At 37.5% G+C, this 18,621-nt stretch overlaps 2 protein-coding genes across 2 annotated transcripts; one reads left to right on the top strand and one right to left on the bottom strand.

Annotated features, from left to right (window-relative positions):
- Positions 1–3,617: 3,617 nt before the first annotated feature.
- LOC145575473 (protein FAR1-RELATED SEQUENCE 4-like) lies at positions 3,618–4,430 on the bottom strand. The gene is made up of 2 exons (XM_081633340.1): positions 4,374–4,430; positions 3,618–4,319 (listed from the first exon to the last, which is right to left on the bottom strand). Exons 1-2 carry the CDS (start codon positions 4,428–4,430, stop codon positions 3,618–3,620), a joined length of 759 nt encoding a protein of 252 aa, XP_081489466.1.
- A 1,236-nt stretch (positions 4,431–5,666) lies between these two features.
- Positions 5,667–9,215, top strand: LOC145575472 (uncharacterized). Its single transcript, XM_081633339.1, has 3 exons — positions 5,667–6,119; positions 7,792–8,706; positions 8,946–9,215. The coding sequence occupies exons 2-3, from the start codon at positions 7,912–7,914 to the stop codon at positions 9,213–9,215; spliced, it is 1,065 nt and encodes a 354-aa protein (XP_081489465.1). The 5' UTR covers positions 5,667–6,119; positions 7,792–7,911.
- The last annotated feature ends 9,406 nt before the right edge of the window (positions 9,216–18,621 follow it).

Raw genomic sequence — 18,621 nt, 5'->3', positions numbered from 1 at the left:
TTGGGACCAAACCCTCAGAAATTATAACCTTTCACGTCAAGGGCGAAGGCAACTTCGAACTTGGCTAGGTGTGTCTAGTGCTAATGAATGCGAAATTTTGTAAAAGCTAGAGAGATGAGAGCATAGATGATTGTGAATTGATTGTTGATTATTGATGATTGTAGATGATTAAAAACGGAGGTTTAGGACCCTATTTATAAGAAAACAGTCGGAAAATAGGTAGAATTTGATAAGGAATAAAACTCCACTCTGTCGCTGCAAAACCGACCTTGTCGCCAGGCGACAGGGTCTGTCGCGTGGCGACAGGCCTGTCGTCTGGCGACAGCCTGGATTTCTACGCGCTTTCAACACGGAGTCCACATATGAATCAAAATCGATTTGTAAAGTCCGTATGAAAACTGAAATCGTATTTTTCATAAAATAATATTTTATTCCAAATAAAACTTCATCAAAATATAATTATTAATTCCGATTCTATTAGGATTAAAGAGAACCCTCTAGAGAATTCTAGAAGACTATAATTAATTCTAATAACTTTAGGAATAATAATTAACATTGGGCCCTCCCCTAGATCATCAAGCCGCATGTAAAGACCAAACTGGGCCCAGTTTAGTATTTTGGCCATAACTTCCTCATTATTCATGGGAATTGGGCTTATAATATATCGTTGGAAAGCTCTTTGCAAGCCCCATCCAACTACACTATTATTGAACCCTTTTCGTGAACCAAACTAAACTGGATTGGCTGTTTTCATAAAATAGAGTTGTTTTCGAAAACAGAAAGAAAGAATTTAATAAAACCAACCGCAACACTTGACTTTTCACACTTTCACCTCATTCGATAATCATTCGACGCAAAAGGTATTCATCACTGGGTTTGGTTTTGGGGAGACACATTTGGGTGTCTACAGGTATCAAGACCAGTCTTAATAAGGAAACACCTATTAAGTGAACATTGAATATTATAATCGAAAATTATCCCTTATTGAGGTCACTTAAACGATGGACAATTAATGACCACTTGAGATTAATATGTAGTTTGATTTATAGCACCATTTCTTGTGCTACAAGGATATGATTGTCATAAATCATTTACACAGGTATTGGTTTAGAACCATACTGGATCGACCTATGAGAATACTTTAAGAGATTTAAAAATCATCATAAGTATACTTCTCATTATGGCTATCGGAACCTATTTCCTGGACCAAGAGTATTATGAGTTCTCTTGTTTGAGTACTAGTCCGTTTTGATGCTAGTCAAACGTCTGCCATAAAAGGGGATTATAACGGCAACACTCGGGCGGCTAGGTCCTCTCAGTAAGAAAATCTACATTACAAGACTGGGAATGTCCCCCTACTAAAAATAGGGAAGATGTCTTTGTTGTTTACAAGGCCTCTCGAAGAGCGAGACTTTGAAAATGCATGACCGTGCTTGGATGGATTTTAGAAATCATCTGTTTATTGACAGTCGGACTCGGATATCGAGAATTCTTCTGGATATAATAAGGATGACGAATAAATCTTACCTTATAGTTCATGAGGAGACATTAAGTGACATAGGAAAAAGGCTATACATTAAAAGCGCACTTGTCCGGAAGGACAAGTGGGAGATTGATAGGAATGGTGTCGTTCGAACAAGTGTATTATTCCGATAGAGGGATCAGAATTATTAGAAATCTAATTATTCAGTAAGGTCAAGTAATCGGAATGCCTAGGTGGAGGCCGCTTCCGATTAGTAATATTAATGAGCAATTAATATTACAGAATAATCTTGACTGAACCCTTCGGGTCACACCCAAAGCAACTAACAATCCGACGTGACGAATTAATCCGAAAGGAATTAATAAGTCACTCGAGTATTGTGAACAAAGATGTCGGATTCTGAGCTTAGAGTGTCGGAAGAGAATCTTAAAAGTTGAGCCAAAATTTAGGAATTTACGAGACGGAAAAATGCTTCAAGTAATAAGTAAAACCCTAGTCATGCGAAGGCTAGGGAAGCGCACCACGTGGTAGCGCACATGGCAGCACGCCAAGGTGGCGGCATGCCACGTGGCAGCGCGCCACGTTGGCAATGCCATGTGGCAACGGGCGTGGACCCGGGTGACAGGTCATGGATGCGGGCCCAAAAGTGACGGCCCAATCGAACCCAACTTAGGGCTCAAGGTTGGGTGGCACATGGTTAGCTCACAATGCATGTGAGTTGCTTTGGGGAGTAAGTGAGGAAGTGGTCCTCACCTAACCTTGTGATACTTGTTACTTTGTTATTTCTTGGTTTATTTAACTAAGGATTGAATTCAACATTCTTTCTATGTGGGATCTTTTTGTGAAAAAGTCCCACATTGAAAGATGAGTGGAATTCACAAGGAAGCACTCATTATAAATAGCCAAGGCATACCTTGGGATTGTTCACTTGAGTAAGGTGTTAGAAAAGGCATCTCCATTAAGAAAACCTTTAAACACATATAATTACTCAAGTGTGAGGTCGAGCTTAGCTAACCTCTAAGCATTGGACCTTGTCGGGGTCAAGTTGTGGGTGGATTTCTGTAGGAGATCTTTGCGCGTGCGAGACTAAAAGCTTTCCCGAGTAAGAGCTCGGATTACGAGCGAAGCACGCGTCAAAGGTATTAATCTTTCCTTAATTCTTGTTATTTAAGTTAATTATGTCTTGTGATTATATTAATTGTGAGTGTGGTCTTGGATCGGGTTTTCTTCCGCGGTGAGTTGGACTCATCGAAACCCAACAGAACAATGTCCAAAAATTACAATTGTAACAGCAATACAATCAAAGGCAGTTAACAAGCACTTTAACCACCAGCAACACATACAACAGTTAATCCACTAGCTGAGTATTCCCACTAGCTACTGCTTAATCACCAACATCAAATTAGGCAGCAGCATGTCCACAACAATTTACAATATCATACACTCACCAACAGTTTGCCAAAATCATACATACACTCACCAATAGTTTGCCAAAATCATACATACACTCACCCATTTTGCAAAATCACACAAAAACAAAATCAAACACAATACATTACCCGAGCAACGTACACAATCTATTCAACATTTCAATTTTACATTAAAAGTGTCTTCAGCAAATAAGTTTTCTAGTGTGTCATTATTTGACACATTTCATTTTTTCCCAACCTACTGTACCATACACAATAATACTAAAAAGGAAAGGCAAGTGTCATAACCATACCTTCTAGCCATGTGTTGTCTTGCAACTTATAATATTCAATAGCATCCAGCCACCGAGTATCAAACTCATCCTCATCTAAATTCCCATATATGATATTATCTAACTCATCCTTTATAGCATCATACAACTCGAGCTTACCTAGGTACCTGCCAAACTTCTGAAGGATGTACCATATGCACCACCTGTGACACGTTTCAGGCATCATCGAATACACGACTCTCCTAATTGTCAAGTCTTGATCTGTAAGGATTGATGCAGGAGCTTTCCCCCCCATACAATGCATCCATGTCCTCAACACCCACTGATACATCTCGGCAGTCTCTCGTGAAATCAACGCACACCCCAATAAAATACTTTGCCCATGATGGTTCACACCAACAAAGACAGCAAAGGGCAAGTGAAATTTGTTTGTCAAGTATGTACTATCAAACAGACTGCATCTCCAAACTCCTCATAGGCTGCACTACCCTGCGTATCTACCCAAACAACATCCTGCAGTGCACCATCCTTCTTGAACCTACACAAGTGAAAAAAGTTTTGATTGTCTGCGCTCATTTTGTTGAAGTACTCAATCATATCATTTGCATCACCCTTACTAAGCTCAAGTTTTGTCTTCTCAGCCACGGCATTCTCCAAGTCTTTATGCATAAATGCCATCTCCCCAACTCCATTGCGCTCACGTGCAAAAGAACTATACATATGGGATACCTTCACCCTAGACTTATTCGCATTACTAACCTGGTTCACCAAGTGTTTGTTTTTTACCAACAACTCGTGTTTTCGGAACATCGATACATCCGTCGACTTTCCAGGTATGACAATGTGCCCTTTATGCTTCAACATCAACTTCTGAATAACCCAACTCCCATCATCACTAACACTAGCATACATCTTCACTAGACATCCACACTTTTTGGTTTTGCGTTTCACAACTGAATCATCGTCCTGTTGCAAACCTTCCTTTAAAACATCTACTTTGCGCTTCCTAGATGGTTTTCCGTAGCACTCGCAAGTCCACTTCACAATCTTCTTTTGTTTACAACACCTTCCTTCCCCTACTGCCTTCTTCACCTTGACCCATCCAGAAGCTTCCCTAATAATGCCAAAGCCCTTCTGTCTCCCATACCTCCAGAATTAGCTACCTACTTTTTCCAAACTGCCAAATACCATACCTACAGCAGGGGGTGGTACTTCCTCTTCTTCACCAAAGATAGTGTTCACCATACCCCTTGTCTTCTTAGGGGTAATATAAGATGAATTCCCTTCCCCTGTATCATCTAGTGCAACCTCTCCTTCTACTGCCTCATTCTGATCCATCATCCTCTCCCTCAGATTCTTCACCCTCCTCTATTCCCTCAGATTCTTCACCCTCATCTACTCCCTCATCTTCAGTTTCTCCTTCCCCATAATTATCACCATTCTCTCCATCACCATCTACATCCCCATGTACATTGAAATGCTCCTCTTCCCCATTTCCATCATCATATTCATCTCCAACATCCCTACCCTACACAAAAAATATTCACATAATTCATAAAATATCCACACACATAAACAATTATAAACCAAATTGCGAGGGAAAGAAATCAGCTTCCATAACAATGCCTAATATATTAGGAAGCATAACAAAGTACACCAAATTATGCAACAAACGAATTTCATCATAACCATAAAAAACCACACACCACCATCATAATTCATATTATGCTTAAGAAACGCAAACCAATATTCATTCTGAAACCACAATTACCCAAACCCAGATTAATTTCATTTCTCATAATAACCATCATAATTCAAACTAAAACAACAATTACCCAAAGGCAAATTAATTTTTCATATTCAGATAGCACATTCAACACCAAACAAACGGCAAAAACGCAAACCATTCCACCATTCCCTTCTCCACTAATATTATTACCCATTATGAACAGTTCACCGAAACCCTAACTAGTTTAATCATTACACAAATTAAGCTACAACAACAGCAAATTAGGCCCTATTCTCTTCACCTTAAAAAAATTAATATTAAGTAAAAATAATTTCAGTTCAGTAAAAATAAGTTCAATTCAGCAAAATTAATTTCAGTTCAGTAAAAATAAGTTCAGTTTAGTAAAATTCAGTTTTCTTAAAGAAGAATTATAATAGAAAATCAGTAAAAATAATTTCAGTTCAGCAAAAATAATTTCAGTTCCAGTAAAATTAATTTAAGTTCAATAAAAATAATTTAATTTCAGCAAATATAATTTTGTTTGAATAAAAATAATTTTATTTTTTCAAAAATAAGGTGAACAGAACGGAGCCTTAACATACAATTATTGTAACTTACGTTGTCACTATTATCGAACCTCAGCTCCCTCGCGCATCCAAGTCCATCTTCCCGCAGCGCGTCTGCCAAATCCACCCCCAATATTTCTGCCAATCGATTTCGCATTGTAAATTATTGTTCCCAATTTCAATAAATTCACCTTAAACAATGCAATGCATTTCACCTCCCTCCTCCTTTATCAATGACGATCTCACATTAAAGGTCCGAAAACTCGCGTTTTTGTATACGAAACTCAGCCATTCTTCAATTCCTCAGGAAATTTTTTTTTTTTTATTTTTTTTTTGGGTTCAACAGGGAGAGTGGGTTTAATGAATTTTCGTTTTCCCGTTACATTTTTCACTCCCTGTTATACTCTTAAGAGTCCGTTGTACCACCTGGACTCATTTGGCCCCACTCTCCCTTTCCAACTTCAACATATTAACATACTGCCATCCTATATGCTTCTTGGCATATAACAGCTATGCGCTGAGCCTTATTCATATTCCCATTGTACTGCTGTGTTGTGTTGTGTTGTGTCGTTGCCCAATTCTTACTTCTTACTAGAGCACGCACGGGCTTGACGGCTCAAGGCCTTATCTCAGTTTCACGTAAGTTTTACTTTTTAATTCTAGTTGTTAGATTATATAGCTAGCTAATATTTGGTTGAATTAGGTTTAGCTTTTTCAAGTGAGTAGTATTTATTAGATTTATAGATTATTGTCTCATTTGTCTATCAATTTTTATACTTGACTCCATATCCTAACAAAATCAGTTCATAATTTTATATACTTTCAAATTCATGTTTAACCAACAAGAAATAAGTTCTGGGTGTTGCTATGCTAAATGCTAATCGAAAAATTACTTCATTTTTCCTGTTTGGAGTCATGCCCACAACCTGTTTGATGAAATGACACTAGTAATGTAACTTTATGGTATTGGTTTTGACTTTTGAATGGTGAAAAGGGTATAGCTTGAAAATTTGGGAGATTGGATTTGGGAGAATGGTGAAAAGTGTAGCTTGAAAATAGTTGATTAGTTTGGCAAACTTTTACAGAACTTCAAGTTATGTTTTAAATTAAAATAAATTTGGGTTGGGATGTATATTATTATTATTAGATTATGATTTGCTTTAAAGGTGGAAAATTGGTATATTTGTTGTTTAATTAATAGTGGATATATAAGTATCATTAATAGGGTAATTTGCTTGGATAAGTAAGTGTTATTTTGATTATGTAATGTGTATTATCAAAACTGGGATCATTTTACTTGATATGTAAATATACAAATTGTTGTAAAAAAAAAAAAAAAAAACAAAGAATTAATCATGTCTTTTTTATTAGATATGTTGTCAAATACAAGTTTTTATTTTGCGTGTCTTCAAGTTATCACTACTACAATTTGCTTGATTTCTTGACACTATTACCCCGATAGTCGATAATATAGAGTGCAAAAAATGATCACACCTACATATAGTTGTGCTTTATGTGAAAAAAAAAAGAAGCCCCTTCTTTTTAAAGTTTATTTGTCCGATAAGCCGACTTACGCAATATGATCAGCTGAAATTACTCTTGGTGAACTTGCCACTTGCATCTATCGTTATTATATTAAAAAAAACGATAATTTGTATTTTTTCAGTATCTTGGATAGCGATTATGAGCTCTAGCACAATAAAACCTCTCTTGTACAATATTTGGTTGAGCATTAGTTATTTAGATTGTGGGTTTTCTGCTCATTCTGTTGATATCTCTTAGTTATGCTTGTGTGATTGAGTTGGCAAACTAACTACCCTAGTTGCTTATGTTTTTAAAATTATAACAAGTCGATCTGCATCATTCAATGTGTGTTGAATGTTGAGTACTCTGTTTGTGTCTTGCATATGTAATCTCTTGCGGTTGTGACACTATCTCTTTGCATAATGGATTGTCATTCTTCCCTTACAGACATTCATATCTGACTGCATATAGTGTTGTACAAGTTTGATGAACCTTACCTCTTTAAGGATATTTTAATTTTATTTTTTAGGTTGGATAATTTTGTGATCAGTTTATTAATTGATCATCCTGTAGGATATTTTATGCACTAATGTTATATAATATCATGATTTAGCTGCTATTTTATAGTGTTGTACAAGTTTGATGAACCTTACCTCTTTAAGGATATTTTAATTTTATTTTTTAGCTTGGATAATTTTGTGATCAGTTTATTAATTGATCATCCTGTAGGATGTTTTATGCACTAATGTTATATAATATCATGATTTAGCTGCTATTTTTCTTGCAGCTGTTGGTTATTTTTCTGAACTTATAGACTGACACTCCTAGTCAGAAGCTGCTGAGTACTCCATATTCAGGTTCCTGATTTCTGAACTGCAATGCAGCGGGAAGCCAAAACTGAACAATAATGTTAGTATTGAAAGGAAGTTACACCTACCTTACACCATTATCTTCAACCTTCCCTTTGATTTCATCCATCTTACGAACCTACCGTAAACCTAACTACACCTCATTTCATGGCTTCAATTTGGTCGCATCATCTTCTTCTTCTGTCTGTCCAATTTCTACCTCACCCGTTTCCATTTCTCACAAACCCCAAATTCCTCTCTTTCTAAGACCACCCATCTACTTTACAACTCTACTTGACCTCCATAACTTCATTACTTGGGCTAAAACCCTTGCTTTTTCAATTGGGTCCACCTTTGTTGAAATTGACACTGGCCCAGATTCTACTTTGTTGGTTAGAGAGCTCAATTGGTTCCTTGATGATGCCATTGAGGACCCTTTAATTGTTTCCCAACTGGGTGTTTCTCAAATTGGCGGATTAGGGTCAAAATCGGTGGGTTTGAGGACATGTTTGGATGAAATGTACAAGGTTTGGAGGGGGAGGATCGAGGAGAGAAGGCCTTTTCAGTATATTGTTGGGTGTGAGCATTGGAGGGATTTAGTGTTGAGTGTTGAAGAAGGGGTATTGATTCCGAGGCCAGAGACGGGGAAGATTGTTGACTTGGTTGAGAAAGTTGTGGGGGGTGAATTTGAGGATTTGAAGGATGGGGTTTGGGCTGATTTGGGGACTGGTTCTGGTGCTCTTGCGATTGCAATTTCGAGGGTTTTGGGTAAGAATGGAAAGGTAATTGCTACTGATTTGAGCCCGGTTGCAGTGGCTGTTGCAAGTTATAATGTGGAGAGGTATGGTTTACAGGCTAGTGTTGGAGCTTAATTTCTTGTTATATTTTACAGCTTTGGATGAATAGTTCATTGTTTATGATCGAATCGATTAGTAGATGTTCACATGTTTGCTATGTTTTAGTTGGTTTTGATGTTTGGCAGAATTTTATTTATTAATGTAAACCATTCTTGTATATGTTTATGGGTATAGTATGTCATCTTGTTCAATCATGTTGTTAATTTGATCAAATTTTTGATTGAGTTGTGCATTAGGATCTTATAAAGGTAGAACAAAGATCTTGGTTTGAGCCTCTTAAGGAATTTGAAGGACAACTTGCTGGTGTTGTTAGTAATCCACCTTATATACCAAGTGAAGATATTAGTGGGCTACAAGCTGAAGTTGGCAGGCATGAACCTATTCTTGCATTGGATGGTGGTGTGAAAGGCATGGATGATCTTTTTCATCTTTCCACGAGAATGTCTATAATGCTGAAACCTGGTGGTTTCTTCGTTGTTGAGGTGCTTCTCTCTATACCACTATAAGCCTGCTTTTGTTTTGGCGTTAATGCAATTTAGGCTATTATATTCGTCATACTTGCTAGCCTCTCTTTTGGTTATTGCTATTCTGCCTTAATTCAAAATTCTTAAGAATTAAGAATTTTGTATAGACATTGAAGATATTTGTTTTAAGGTTGTAAAAAACTGACATGACACGATAACCCGACACGAAATAAGCAGTTTGGGTCAAGAATTCTCGACCCTTTTACATAATTGGGTCGACACAAACACGACACGAAATTAAACGGGTTAGGTTTGGGTTGAAATTTTCAACCCATAACTGACACGTATAACCCGATTACATAAATGGGTTGAACGACAACTTGTCAATCCAAACCCAACATGCTTAATCTATTAATTAAGTAGTAAAAAAAACTGAATTTTTTTAATTCAAAACTTATTATTTTGTAAATTACCTTGACTCCATTTATACATTTTGGTAAATTTTTGGCAGTTAATTTGGCAAAAAGCTTTAAACCCTTGTGGTATCTTTTTCTAAAACATAGCTTTAAACTGTTGTAGTATCTTTAATGAATTAATGATGTCACACTTTTTTATTTTTGAATTGAATATTAATTAGTTTATTACAATATGCGGGTAAAAGGTTATACGGGTAACCCGTTTATTGAATATTAATTAGTTTATTACAATATGCGGGTAAAAGGTTACACGGGTAACCCGTTTAATAAACGGGTTAGGTTTGGGTTAAGGGTTTTCAACCCGTTTAATGAACGGGTTAGGTTTGGGTCAAGGGTTTTTCAACCCATTTAACATCGACACGAACACGAACCCGATACGACACGACCCGTTTGACAGCCCTAATTTGTTTCCCGTTCATTCTCGACACTCATGGCTGGTTTGATATTGGGTGATAAATGGAGTAAATAGTATTAAATTTGAGGGTAAATTTACTAGGTAGACAACTACACCTTCATTATATCTAGAATTGATTATGAAAAAAACTCCCACATACTTGGCTTTTAGCAGTGGGGATGCATTACAAGAGACATTATAAAATTATTCTTGCGAAGTTAAATACAAATTCATTGCCATACCTCCATTTATTACATTATACGGTTAAGGTCGGTTATATCAATAAGTTCGGTCGAACTTTTGGAGTTCGGCCACTCCTGCAAAGATGCAAAAATCAGCTCTGAAACTGCCTGGAAGGTTCGGGCGAACCACAGTGTAGGTTCGGCCGAATTCCCCTGCTCCTGGACAGCTCAACTTCAAACGTTCATAACTTCTTCGTTTCTCGCTCAAATTTGGCATGTGACCAGTCGTTGGAAAGCTCTTGAACTCCACTTTCACCTCTAACTTGAATCACCTAAAAATTCCTTGTAACGAAGGAGATATGGCTGAATGAAGTAGTTGCATCATATATTGATAAGCTTCTTGTCTTCAAGTGTGATGATGGTCAGCCCCGAAAGGTGACCTCCAAGGAGCTTGGCCCTACTTCTTGTCATGACACGTGGCATGTCTTCCACTTCTTCCACTAAGTTCCATGCACCCGCGTCAAACCCCTCCTCTTCAAAAGGAATTGCCCTCAATTCCGGATCATCATCACCAATATCATCTTCAAAGAGAAAAGGAGCAAGATCACCAACATTAAAGGTAGCATGAACACCAAAGTCTCCCAGTAGTTTGAGCTTATAAGCATTAGGTCCAACTCTTTCCACAACTTCAAAGGGGCCTTCGGATCTTGACATGAGCTTGTTCTTTATCTTAGCCGGGAATCTTTCCTTCCGAAGATGGAGCCACACAAGATCACCTACATTGAATTCCCTTGGCTTTTTGAATTTGTTTGCCCTTGCCTTGTAACTCTCATTTGCCTTCTCAATTCTCTTCTTGACATCTTCATGAAGCCTTTTCATTGTTTCAACTCTATCTTTTGCCTCAAAGCTCAACTCCTCTTGAGGGATACTTGGCAACAAGTCAAGTGGTAGGCGGGGATTAAAACCATACACTACTTCAAATGGTGTTTTCCCGGTAGCTATGCAATGAGAGCGGTTGTAAGCAAATTCAACTTGAGGTAGCTTAAGATCCCAATCTTTCATGTGTTTGCTAATGATAGCTCGGAGAACGGTGGACATGGTACGATTAGTCACCTCGGTTTGGCCATCAGTTTGAGGGTGACTAGAGGTACTAAACAAGAGCTTGGTTCCCACTAACTTCCACAAAGTCTTCCAAAAGTAGCTCAAGAACTTAGGATCACGGTCCGAACAATACTTTTTGGAATGCCATGAAGCTTCACCACTTCTCTAAAGAACAAGGTAGCCACATGAGAAGCGTCATCGGTCTTATGGCAAGGAATGAAGTGAGCCATCTTGCTAAAACGATCAACCACAACAAACACGGAATCATTTTGCCTTTGAGTGCGAGGGAGAGCAACCAAAAAATCCATGCTAAGATCATCCCAAGGGTGACTAGGGACCGGAAGAGGAGAGTAGAGTTCTTCACGGAATTGACTCTTAGCCTTGTGACAAGCCCCACAACGAGCTATCACATCTTGCACATCACCAAACATCTTGGGCCAGTAAAAATGCTCTCGAAGAATGTCATATGTTTTCGCAACCCCAAAGTGTCCGGCTAGCCCTCCTTGATGAGCTTCTTTAACAAGCATCCGTCGATGAGAGCATTTCGGAACACAAAGCTTGTTTCTCTTGAAAAGGAAACCCTCTTGCACCATGAAAGAGCCATCGACCCCTTCCTCACACTTCTTCATCAACCCACCAAAATCCTCATCATCGTGATACAACTCTTTAAGAAACTCAAACCCTAAAAACTTCGCATCAAGAATAGTGATCATACAATGCCTCCTAGAAAGAGCATCGGCAACAACATTACTCTTCCCTTCCTTGTACTTAGAAGAGAAAGTGAATGATTGTAGGAATTCAACCCATTTTGCATGCCTTGCATTGAGTTTATGAGAACCATTGATGTACTTGAGAGATTCATGATCGGAGTGTAGTACAAATGGTCTAGGCCTCAAGTAATGTGACCAATGATCAAGAGCCCTCACAATAGCATAGAACTCCTTGTCATAGGTACTATATCTCATTCTTGCTCCACCAAGCTTCTCACTAAAATAGGCGACCGGCCTCCCTCCTTGCACAAGAACCGCTCTAACTCCAACCCCACTAGCATCACATTTAACTTCAAAGGGTTGATCAAAATTCGGAAGAGCTAAGATTGGAGCCTCACACAACTTCTTCTTGACGGTCTCAAAAGCCCTTTGAGCCGATGGTGTCCACTCAAAAGTACCCTTCTTCATGCATTCGGTCACCGGGGCCAAAATAGTGCTAAAATTCTTCACAAACCTTCGATAAAAGGAAGCTAGACCATGGAAACTCCTAACTTGAGTGAGAGTAGTAGGAGTAGGCCAAGATTGAATGGCCTCCGCTTTACTAGGGTCCATTGAAATCCCTACATTTGAAATCACATAACCAAGAAAAACAATACTATCCACCATAAAAGTACATTTTTCCAACTAGGCAAAAAGCCGCCTACTTCTCAATGTTTCAAATACTTGCCTCAAATGTTTAACATGATCAAGTTCACATTTTCTATAAACAAGTATGTCATCAAAATAAACAACAACAAATTTACCAATAAAAGGGCGAAGTACCTCATTCATGAGCCTCATGAAAGTGCTAGGAGCATTAGAGAGCCCAAATGGCATAATTAGCCACTCATACAAGCCTTGCTTTGTCTTGAAAGCGGTCTTCCACTCATCTCCTTCACGCATACGAATTTGATGGTACCCCATCCTCAAGTCAATCTTCGAAAACACCTTGGAACCATGTAACTCATCGAGCATATCATCAAGTCGGGGAATAGGGAAGCGATACTTGATGGTGATGTTATTGATGGCCCTACTATCCACACACATCCTCCATGTACCATCCTTTTTCGGAACCAAAAGAGCCGGAACCGAACAAGGGCTAAGGGATTCCCTTACAAATCCTCTTTCAATCAACTCACCAACTTGTCTTTGAAGCTCTCTTGCTTCATCGGGGGTACACCTATAAGCCGGTCTATTAGGAAGTTGTGATCCGGGAATAAGATTTATTTGATGTTCAATTCCCCTAATAGGTGGCAAACCGGGTGGGAGATCATCGGGGAAAACGTCATGGTACTCAACCAATACTCCCTTGACAAGGGGGTGGATTGGGTTCTCTCGCTCACTCTCTTGTGTTTCCCTAAGAAGACAAATAAAGACAATGTGTCCTTGATTTATCTCCTTTCCCATCTCATTTTCCCCAATGAGAAGGTTCTCTTTGATTGTGTTTCCCGTACCCAAGGGTTCTTTGTGTTTGATGGTGGGGGACAAGGGGTTGAGTACAATCTTTTTCTTATCCATCATGAATGAATAAGTGTTCTTTCTTCCATCATGCATCACATCTCTATCAAATTGCCAAGGTCTACCAAGCAATACATGACAAGCATCCATAGGCAATACATCACAAAGCACCTCATCCTTATATAACTTGCCAATTGAGAAAGAAAGAAGAGTTTGTTTCGTTACCTTCACCTCATTGTGATTGTTAAGCCATTGAAGCTTGTAGGGAGTAGGATGATCGGTAGTTTCAAGATTGAGCTTGCTCACCAATGTTGTTGAAGCCACATTAGTGCAAGAGCCACTATCGATGATAAGATTGCAAACCCGATCCTTGATGGTGCATCGAGTTTGGAAGATGTTTTCCCTTTGCTCTTCCGCTAAAGGGGTGGAAATGGAGTGAAGTGCTCTCCTCACTACAAGGATTTGACCCTCATCGGCATCAACTACAATTTCATCCTCCTCATCATATATAGGGTCACCAAAATCCCTCTTATCATCTTCGTACTCATCATCATCCATTTCACGAATCATCATAGCTCTACTATTTGGACACTCATTAGCAAAATGTCCATAGCCTCTACACTTGTAGCAAGTCTTTCGATTTCCCATCTTGTTGTGATCATCTTTGTTAGGAAAATGCATGGGAGCCTTGCCATTGTCATCCTTGACAATGGGCTTGCTTGTCTCACCCTTTGGAGCAAAAGAATTCTTGAAGGTAGGCTTAGGATACCCACTAGCACTACTCACCTTGTCATACTTCTCAAACTTCAAAGCCACTTGCACCACTTGATCAAAACTTCCATGGGCATGCACATCAACCTTTTGCCCAAGCTTTCTTTCAAGACCACCAATATACCTAGCAATCTTATGCTCCGGTTCTTCCTCAACTCCACTCATGATAGAAAGTTTTTCAAACTCCCTAGTATACTTCTCTACCGACATAGTTCCTTGCTTAAGAGAGTTCAATTTAAGATAAGAATCTTGCAAATAATCTCTAGGCACAAAAGCCTTGTTCATATGTTTCTTCAATTTCTCCCAAGAAGTGATTTTTTATTTTCCATCTTTCTTCCTACGATTCTTAAAGTTCTCATACCACAAAGAAGCATGTTTTTTGAGTTTAAGGATGGCCAATTTGAAACGTTTTTCATCATTATAACCCTTATATTCAAACACATTCTCCATACTTCTAACCCAATCAAGAAATTCATTGGGATCAAGATTACCTTCAAAGTCCGGAAATTCCAACTTGATATCTCGGTCACGGTTGTCCTCATAGTGTCGTTGGCGGTGTTCCCTTCTCCGGTGAGGAGAGTGAGAGTCATCTTCTTAACTAGGGCTCCTCCTCCTTCTAGGATTTTTTCTATTCTCCAAGACCTCAAGAAGTCTATCAAACTTTCTTTCTAGAGCATCCAATCTAGATTTTTCATTGTAACCTTCATCATCTTCATAATAGTATCTATCACCCATGTTTCAAGATAGAAAGTTTGTATCTTTGAGAAAAAAATTTCAAATTTTGTGGGAAAAGATGAGATCTTTTGAGAGGGGAAAGAGAAATCAAAAAGGTAGGATCTTTCTAGGATAATAACCTAGGCTCTTGATACCAAATGATATGAAATAACCAAGGAAAGACAAGTAAAAGGGAGGAGAAATCAAGTAACAACAAGTTCAAACCAACAAACCAAGATAACCTATCTCAAATTCACAAAGATAGATGAAATAGGGGTCTTTATCAAAGCCAACACCAAGTAAAGCTAAGATTAAGGTGTAACCACAAAGATTACAAGAGATGCAATCACAAAGAAAGCAAGATAATCACAAAGATTATGGGAGAGAGAGAAAGTCTCTTGATTACAAAGTTCAACAAAAATTAATATGCAAAAACGTCTCAAAACAACTTAAATAGTTCGCACAAACTGACAGAAAAACGGGAAAAGGTTCGGCCGAACTCTGGGTAAGTTCGGTCGAACTTGTGGGTAGGTTCGGTCGAACTTTTGGAGTTCGGCCACTCCTGCAAAGATGCAAAAATCAGCTCTGAAACTGCCTGGAAGGTTCGGGCGAACCACAGTGTAAGTTCGGCCGAACTCCCCTGCTCCTGGACAGCTCAACTTCAAACGTTCATAACTTCTTCGTTTCTCGCTCAAATTTGGCATGTGACCAGTCGTTGGAAAGCTCTTGAACTCCACTTTCACCTCTAACTTGAATCACCTAAAAATTCCTTGTAACGAAGGAGATATGGCTGAATGAAGTAGTTGCATCATATATTGATAAGCTTCTTGTCTTCAAGTGTGATGATGGTTAGCCCCGAAAGGTGACCTCCAAGGAGCTTGGACCTACTTCGTGTCATGACACGTGGCATGTCTTCCACTTCTTCCACTAAGTTCCATGCACCCGCGTCAAAAACGTAGTGAGAGAAATATAGAGAATGAGAGAGGATTCTTGTATTATTGCCTGAATGATTACATGAGGCCTGTTTCCTTTATATAGAAAGTATATGAGTAACTCATACAATAAACAAAGCTGTAAAAGTCTGAGGTTGTTACAAACACCCTTAACACATTTGCGGTTTTAGGCTGCATTAAGATCCTGCTACACCTATATTAACTGTTCTTGGAGATGGGTATATTTTAGTAACCTAGCGACCGTTACGTTAGAGACCCTAATCAATTATGGATGAAAGGAGTTAATCAAGATATGAAGTAATTAAGCAAGATCAAGCGACGTAATGGTTGAGCGTGATATAGGGAAGTAATAGGCAATTAGTCAATGGAGAACAATTAATTATTTGTAAGTGATTTCAAGAATTCAAAGTGCACCAAATTTAAGGAAGTTATTTAAATTTAAATCACAAAATCAAAAAAATGCAAAGGTCACAAACCATCAAGAATTTCGATAAATAGGAGCTTGAGATTATAAACAAAGGACATCAATTAAACATCAAACAACAACAACAACTAGTCTTTTGTAGTTCTTACCTCTTACCTTTAACTTTCACCACTAGGATTGGTAACCTAGATTAGATTAGTTTAGTTCTAATTATCTCTTTTTTTTACACATAGTTCTAACTATTTCATGTATTGAGTTCATTACTCTTTTCCCTAGTTTTATTGAAGAAGATGGAAATAATCATCCCCATCATGCTTCATTGTAACTATCAAACCTAATTCATCTTGTAAGTTTGTGCAATTCATTGAATAAATATTCATCTCTCTTGTGCTTTTCATTTCTATAATGCATATGTTATATATTAGTTATGGTTATTATTACTCGTACGTTAGCAAGTCTTTCTCCCTCGTAAAGGTGATAACCCCAAGAGGCACGACCTTCATGACACTATAGAACAACAAATCTAAAACCAACACGAACACGACCACTATGAACTACCAATGAACCACTATGAACCACCTAGACAAAAACATTAAAAAAAAATAAAATAAAATAACACACAACGAAAAAAAATGCCATCGGCAACACCATAAAGAAAAAACACATAAAACCCAAAAAAAAAAAAAGATAGAAAAATGGAAGAAAGAATGAACCATAGCTGTTTGTATCTTCAATTTGTGGGTTTACCTAGTTATATTAAACCATGAAAATTCCGAATCTAAAAAAATCATGTTCAAACTTGACTACTAAATCTCCTTATCATGCAATAATTCGATACTTTCTTGCTTGGCCATCTTAATAAATCCACCTCAAAAAAGAAGAATGAAAGAGAGGCGAATAAAAGAGAGAAGAGGAGGAAAAAAGTTATGAAGGGTAAAAAGATAAAGAAAAATCAATAGAGGAGATAAATAAGAGGAGCATTAATGAATATTATTAATATTAGTATTATTATTATTATTTTATTAATAATCACAATAATAATAGTAATAAATATATTATTATTTCAGTTCAGGTTATTTTAGTTTTCAATAAATTTAAACATTTACAAAATAAAAAAAATAAAAAAAATAAAAAAATCTTACAAAAAGTTGTAGTGAAAACCTCAAGAATAATTGTACCACCATAAGGTCTAATTAAAGATACTAACAAAATTATTGACATTCTTATGTATCAATTTGGTACAATATTTAATTATTTATGCCAACATAAGGTCTAAAAATACATGTGAACACTAGTTACTGTCAATCATAATTAGAGTAATTATTGGTGTGGGCTTCCTCGGGTAGTAGTACTTCCTTGAGACCTTTTAGCCTTTGAATGTGCAATATGTATAGCCCTTGAATTATAGGGATTTAAAGGATTAAAGAGGTAAATGTTGGAACTCCTAAGGCTCCGAGTGAGGTATTCCTAGTGCCTAACAATTAAGTATTTGGTAAATATCCAACGTGGCAATTTTGAAAACATTGAGAAAGTTAGAGTAATACCATTGAGTGGTCAATAATACCATTAGACATCTCACTATCTCTGTGGTGCTATTAGGGATGGAAATCTAATCCGGTTCAATCCGAGTCCGATTCAATCCAAAGGAAAAAGTTCGATTCGAATCCGAAATTAAACAAAATCCGAGTTCAAAACCTATAAAAAAGTTTGAGTCCTAATAAAAGTCGGATCGGATTCGGACCCGTGCAGAGTCTGATCGAGTCCAAAACTCCAAACAAGTCCGGATTTTTTGAGTAAAATGCTGTAAAAAAATATGTTTGCTATAAATGCCCAAGTAAAAACCCTAAACTTTAGAGTGCCACCTCATTCCTTTTTTTTTTTTCATTCTCTCTCTTACATTATTTGTCCATCTTTTTCTCTTTTCTTAATTCTCAATGAAACAGATTTACTTCTTCCATAAAACGATTATCTTCCCTCATTTCTCATGATAAAACTCCAACATATGGGCTTTATGCAACCAATAATACAATTTAAGAAGTTTTCTTCACGCCGGAGATACTAAAGACTCGAATATCAAAGCCTACACATTTTCTCGATCTAGATTTTTGATGTAAATAGTTTGTACTTCTTACTTAGATCCAAATTTTGATTATTTGATTATATGTGTGATATATTTCTATATAAATTTTAAAAATTCGATTATAAGTTATTTCAGGCTCATATTTT

This window comes from Chenopodium album, chromosome 13, assembly GCF_948465745.1.
Source record: "Chenopodium album chromosome 13, dcCheAlbu1.1, whole genome shotgun sequence".
Classification (NCBI taxonomy): Eukaryota; Viridiplantae; Streptophyta; class Magnoliopsida; order Caryophyllales; family Amaranthaceae; genus Chenopodium; species Chenopodium album.
This window is presented reverse-complemented; position numbering and strand designations above follow the sequence as displayed.

Bases quoted from the DNA above. Each gene is read 5' to 3' on its own strand.
- LOC145575473 (XM_081633340.1), bottom strand. From the start codon at position 4,430: ATGGTGAACACTATCTTTGGTGAAGAAGAGGAAGTACCACCCCCTGCT. The intron at 4,320-4,373 runs GTATTTGGCAGT...TATGGGAGACAG, and splicing joins CACCCCCTGCTGTAGGTATG to AAGGGCTTTGGCATTATTAG.
- LOC145575472 (XM_081633339.1), top strand. From the start codon at position 7,912: ATGTTAGTATTGAAAGGAAGTTACACCTACCTTACACCATTATCTTCA. The intron at 8,707-8,945 runs GCTAGTGTTGGA...GTTGTGCATTAG, and splicing joins TGGAGAGGTATGGTTTACAG to GATCTTATAAAGGTAGAACA.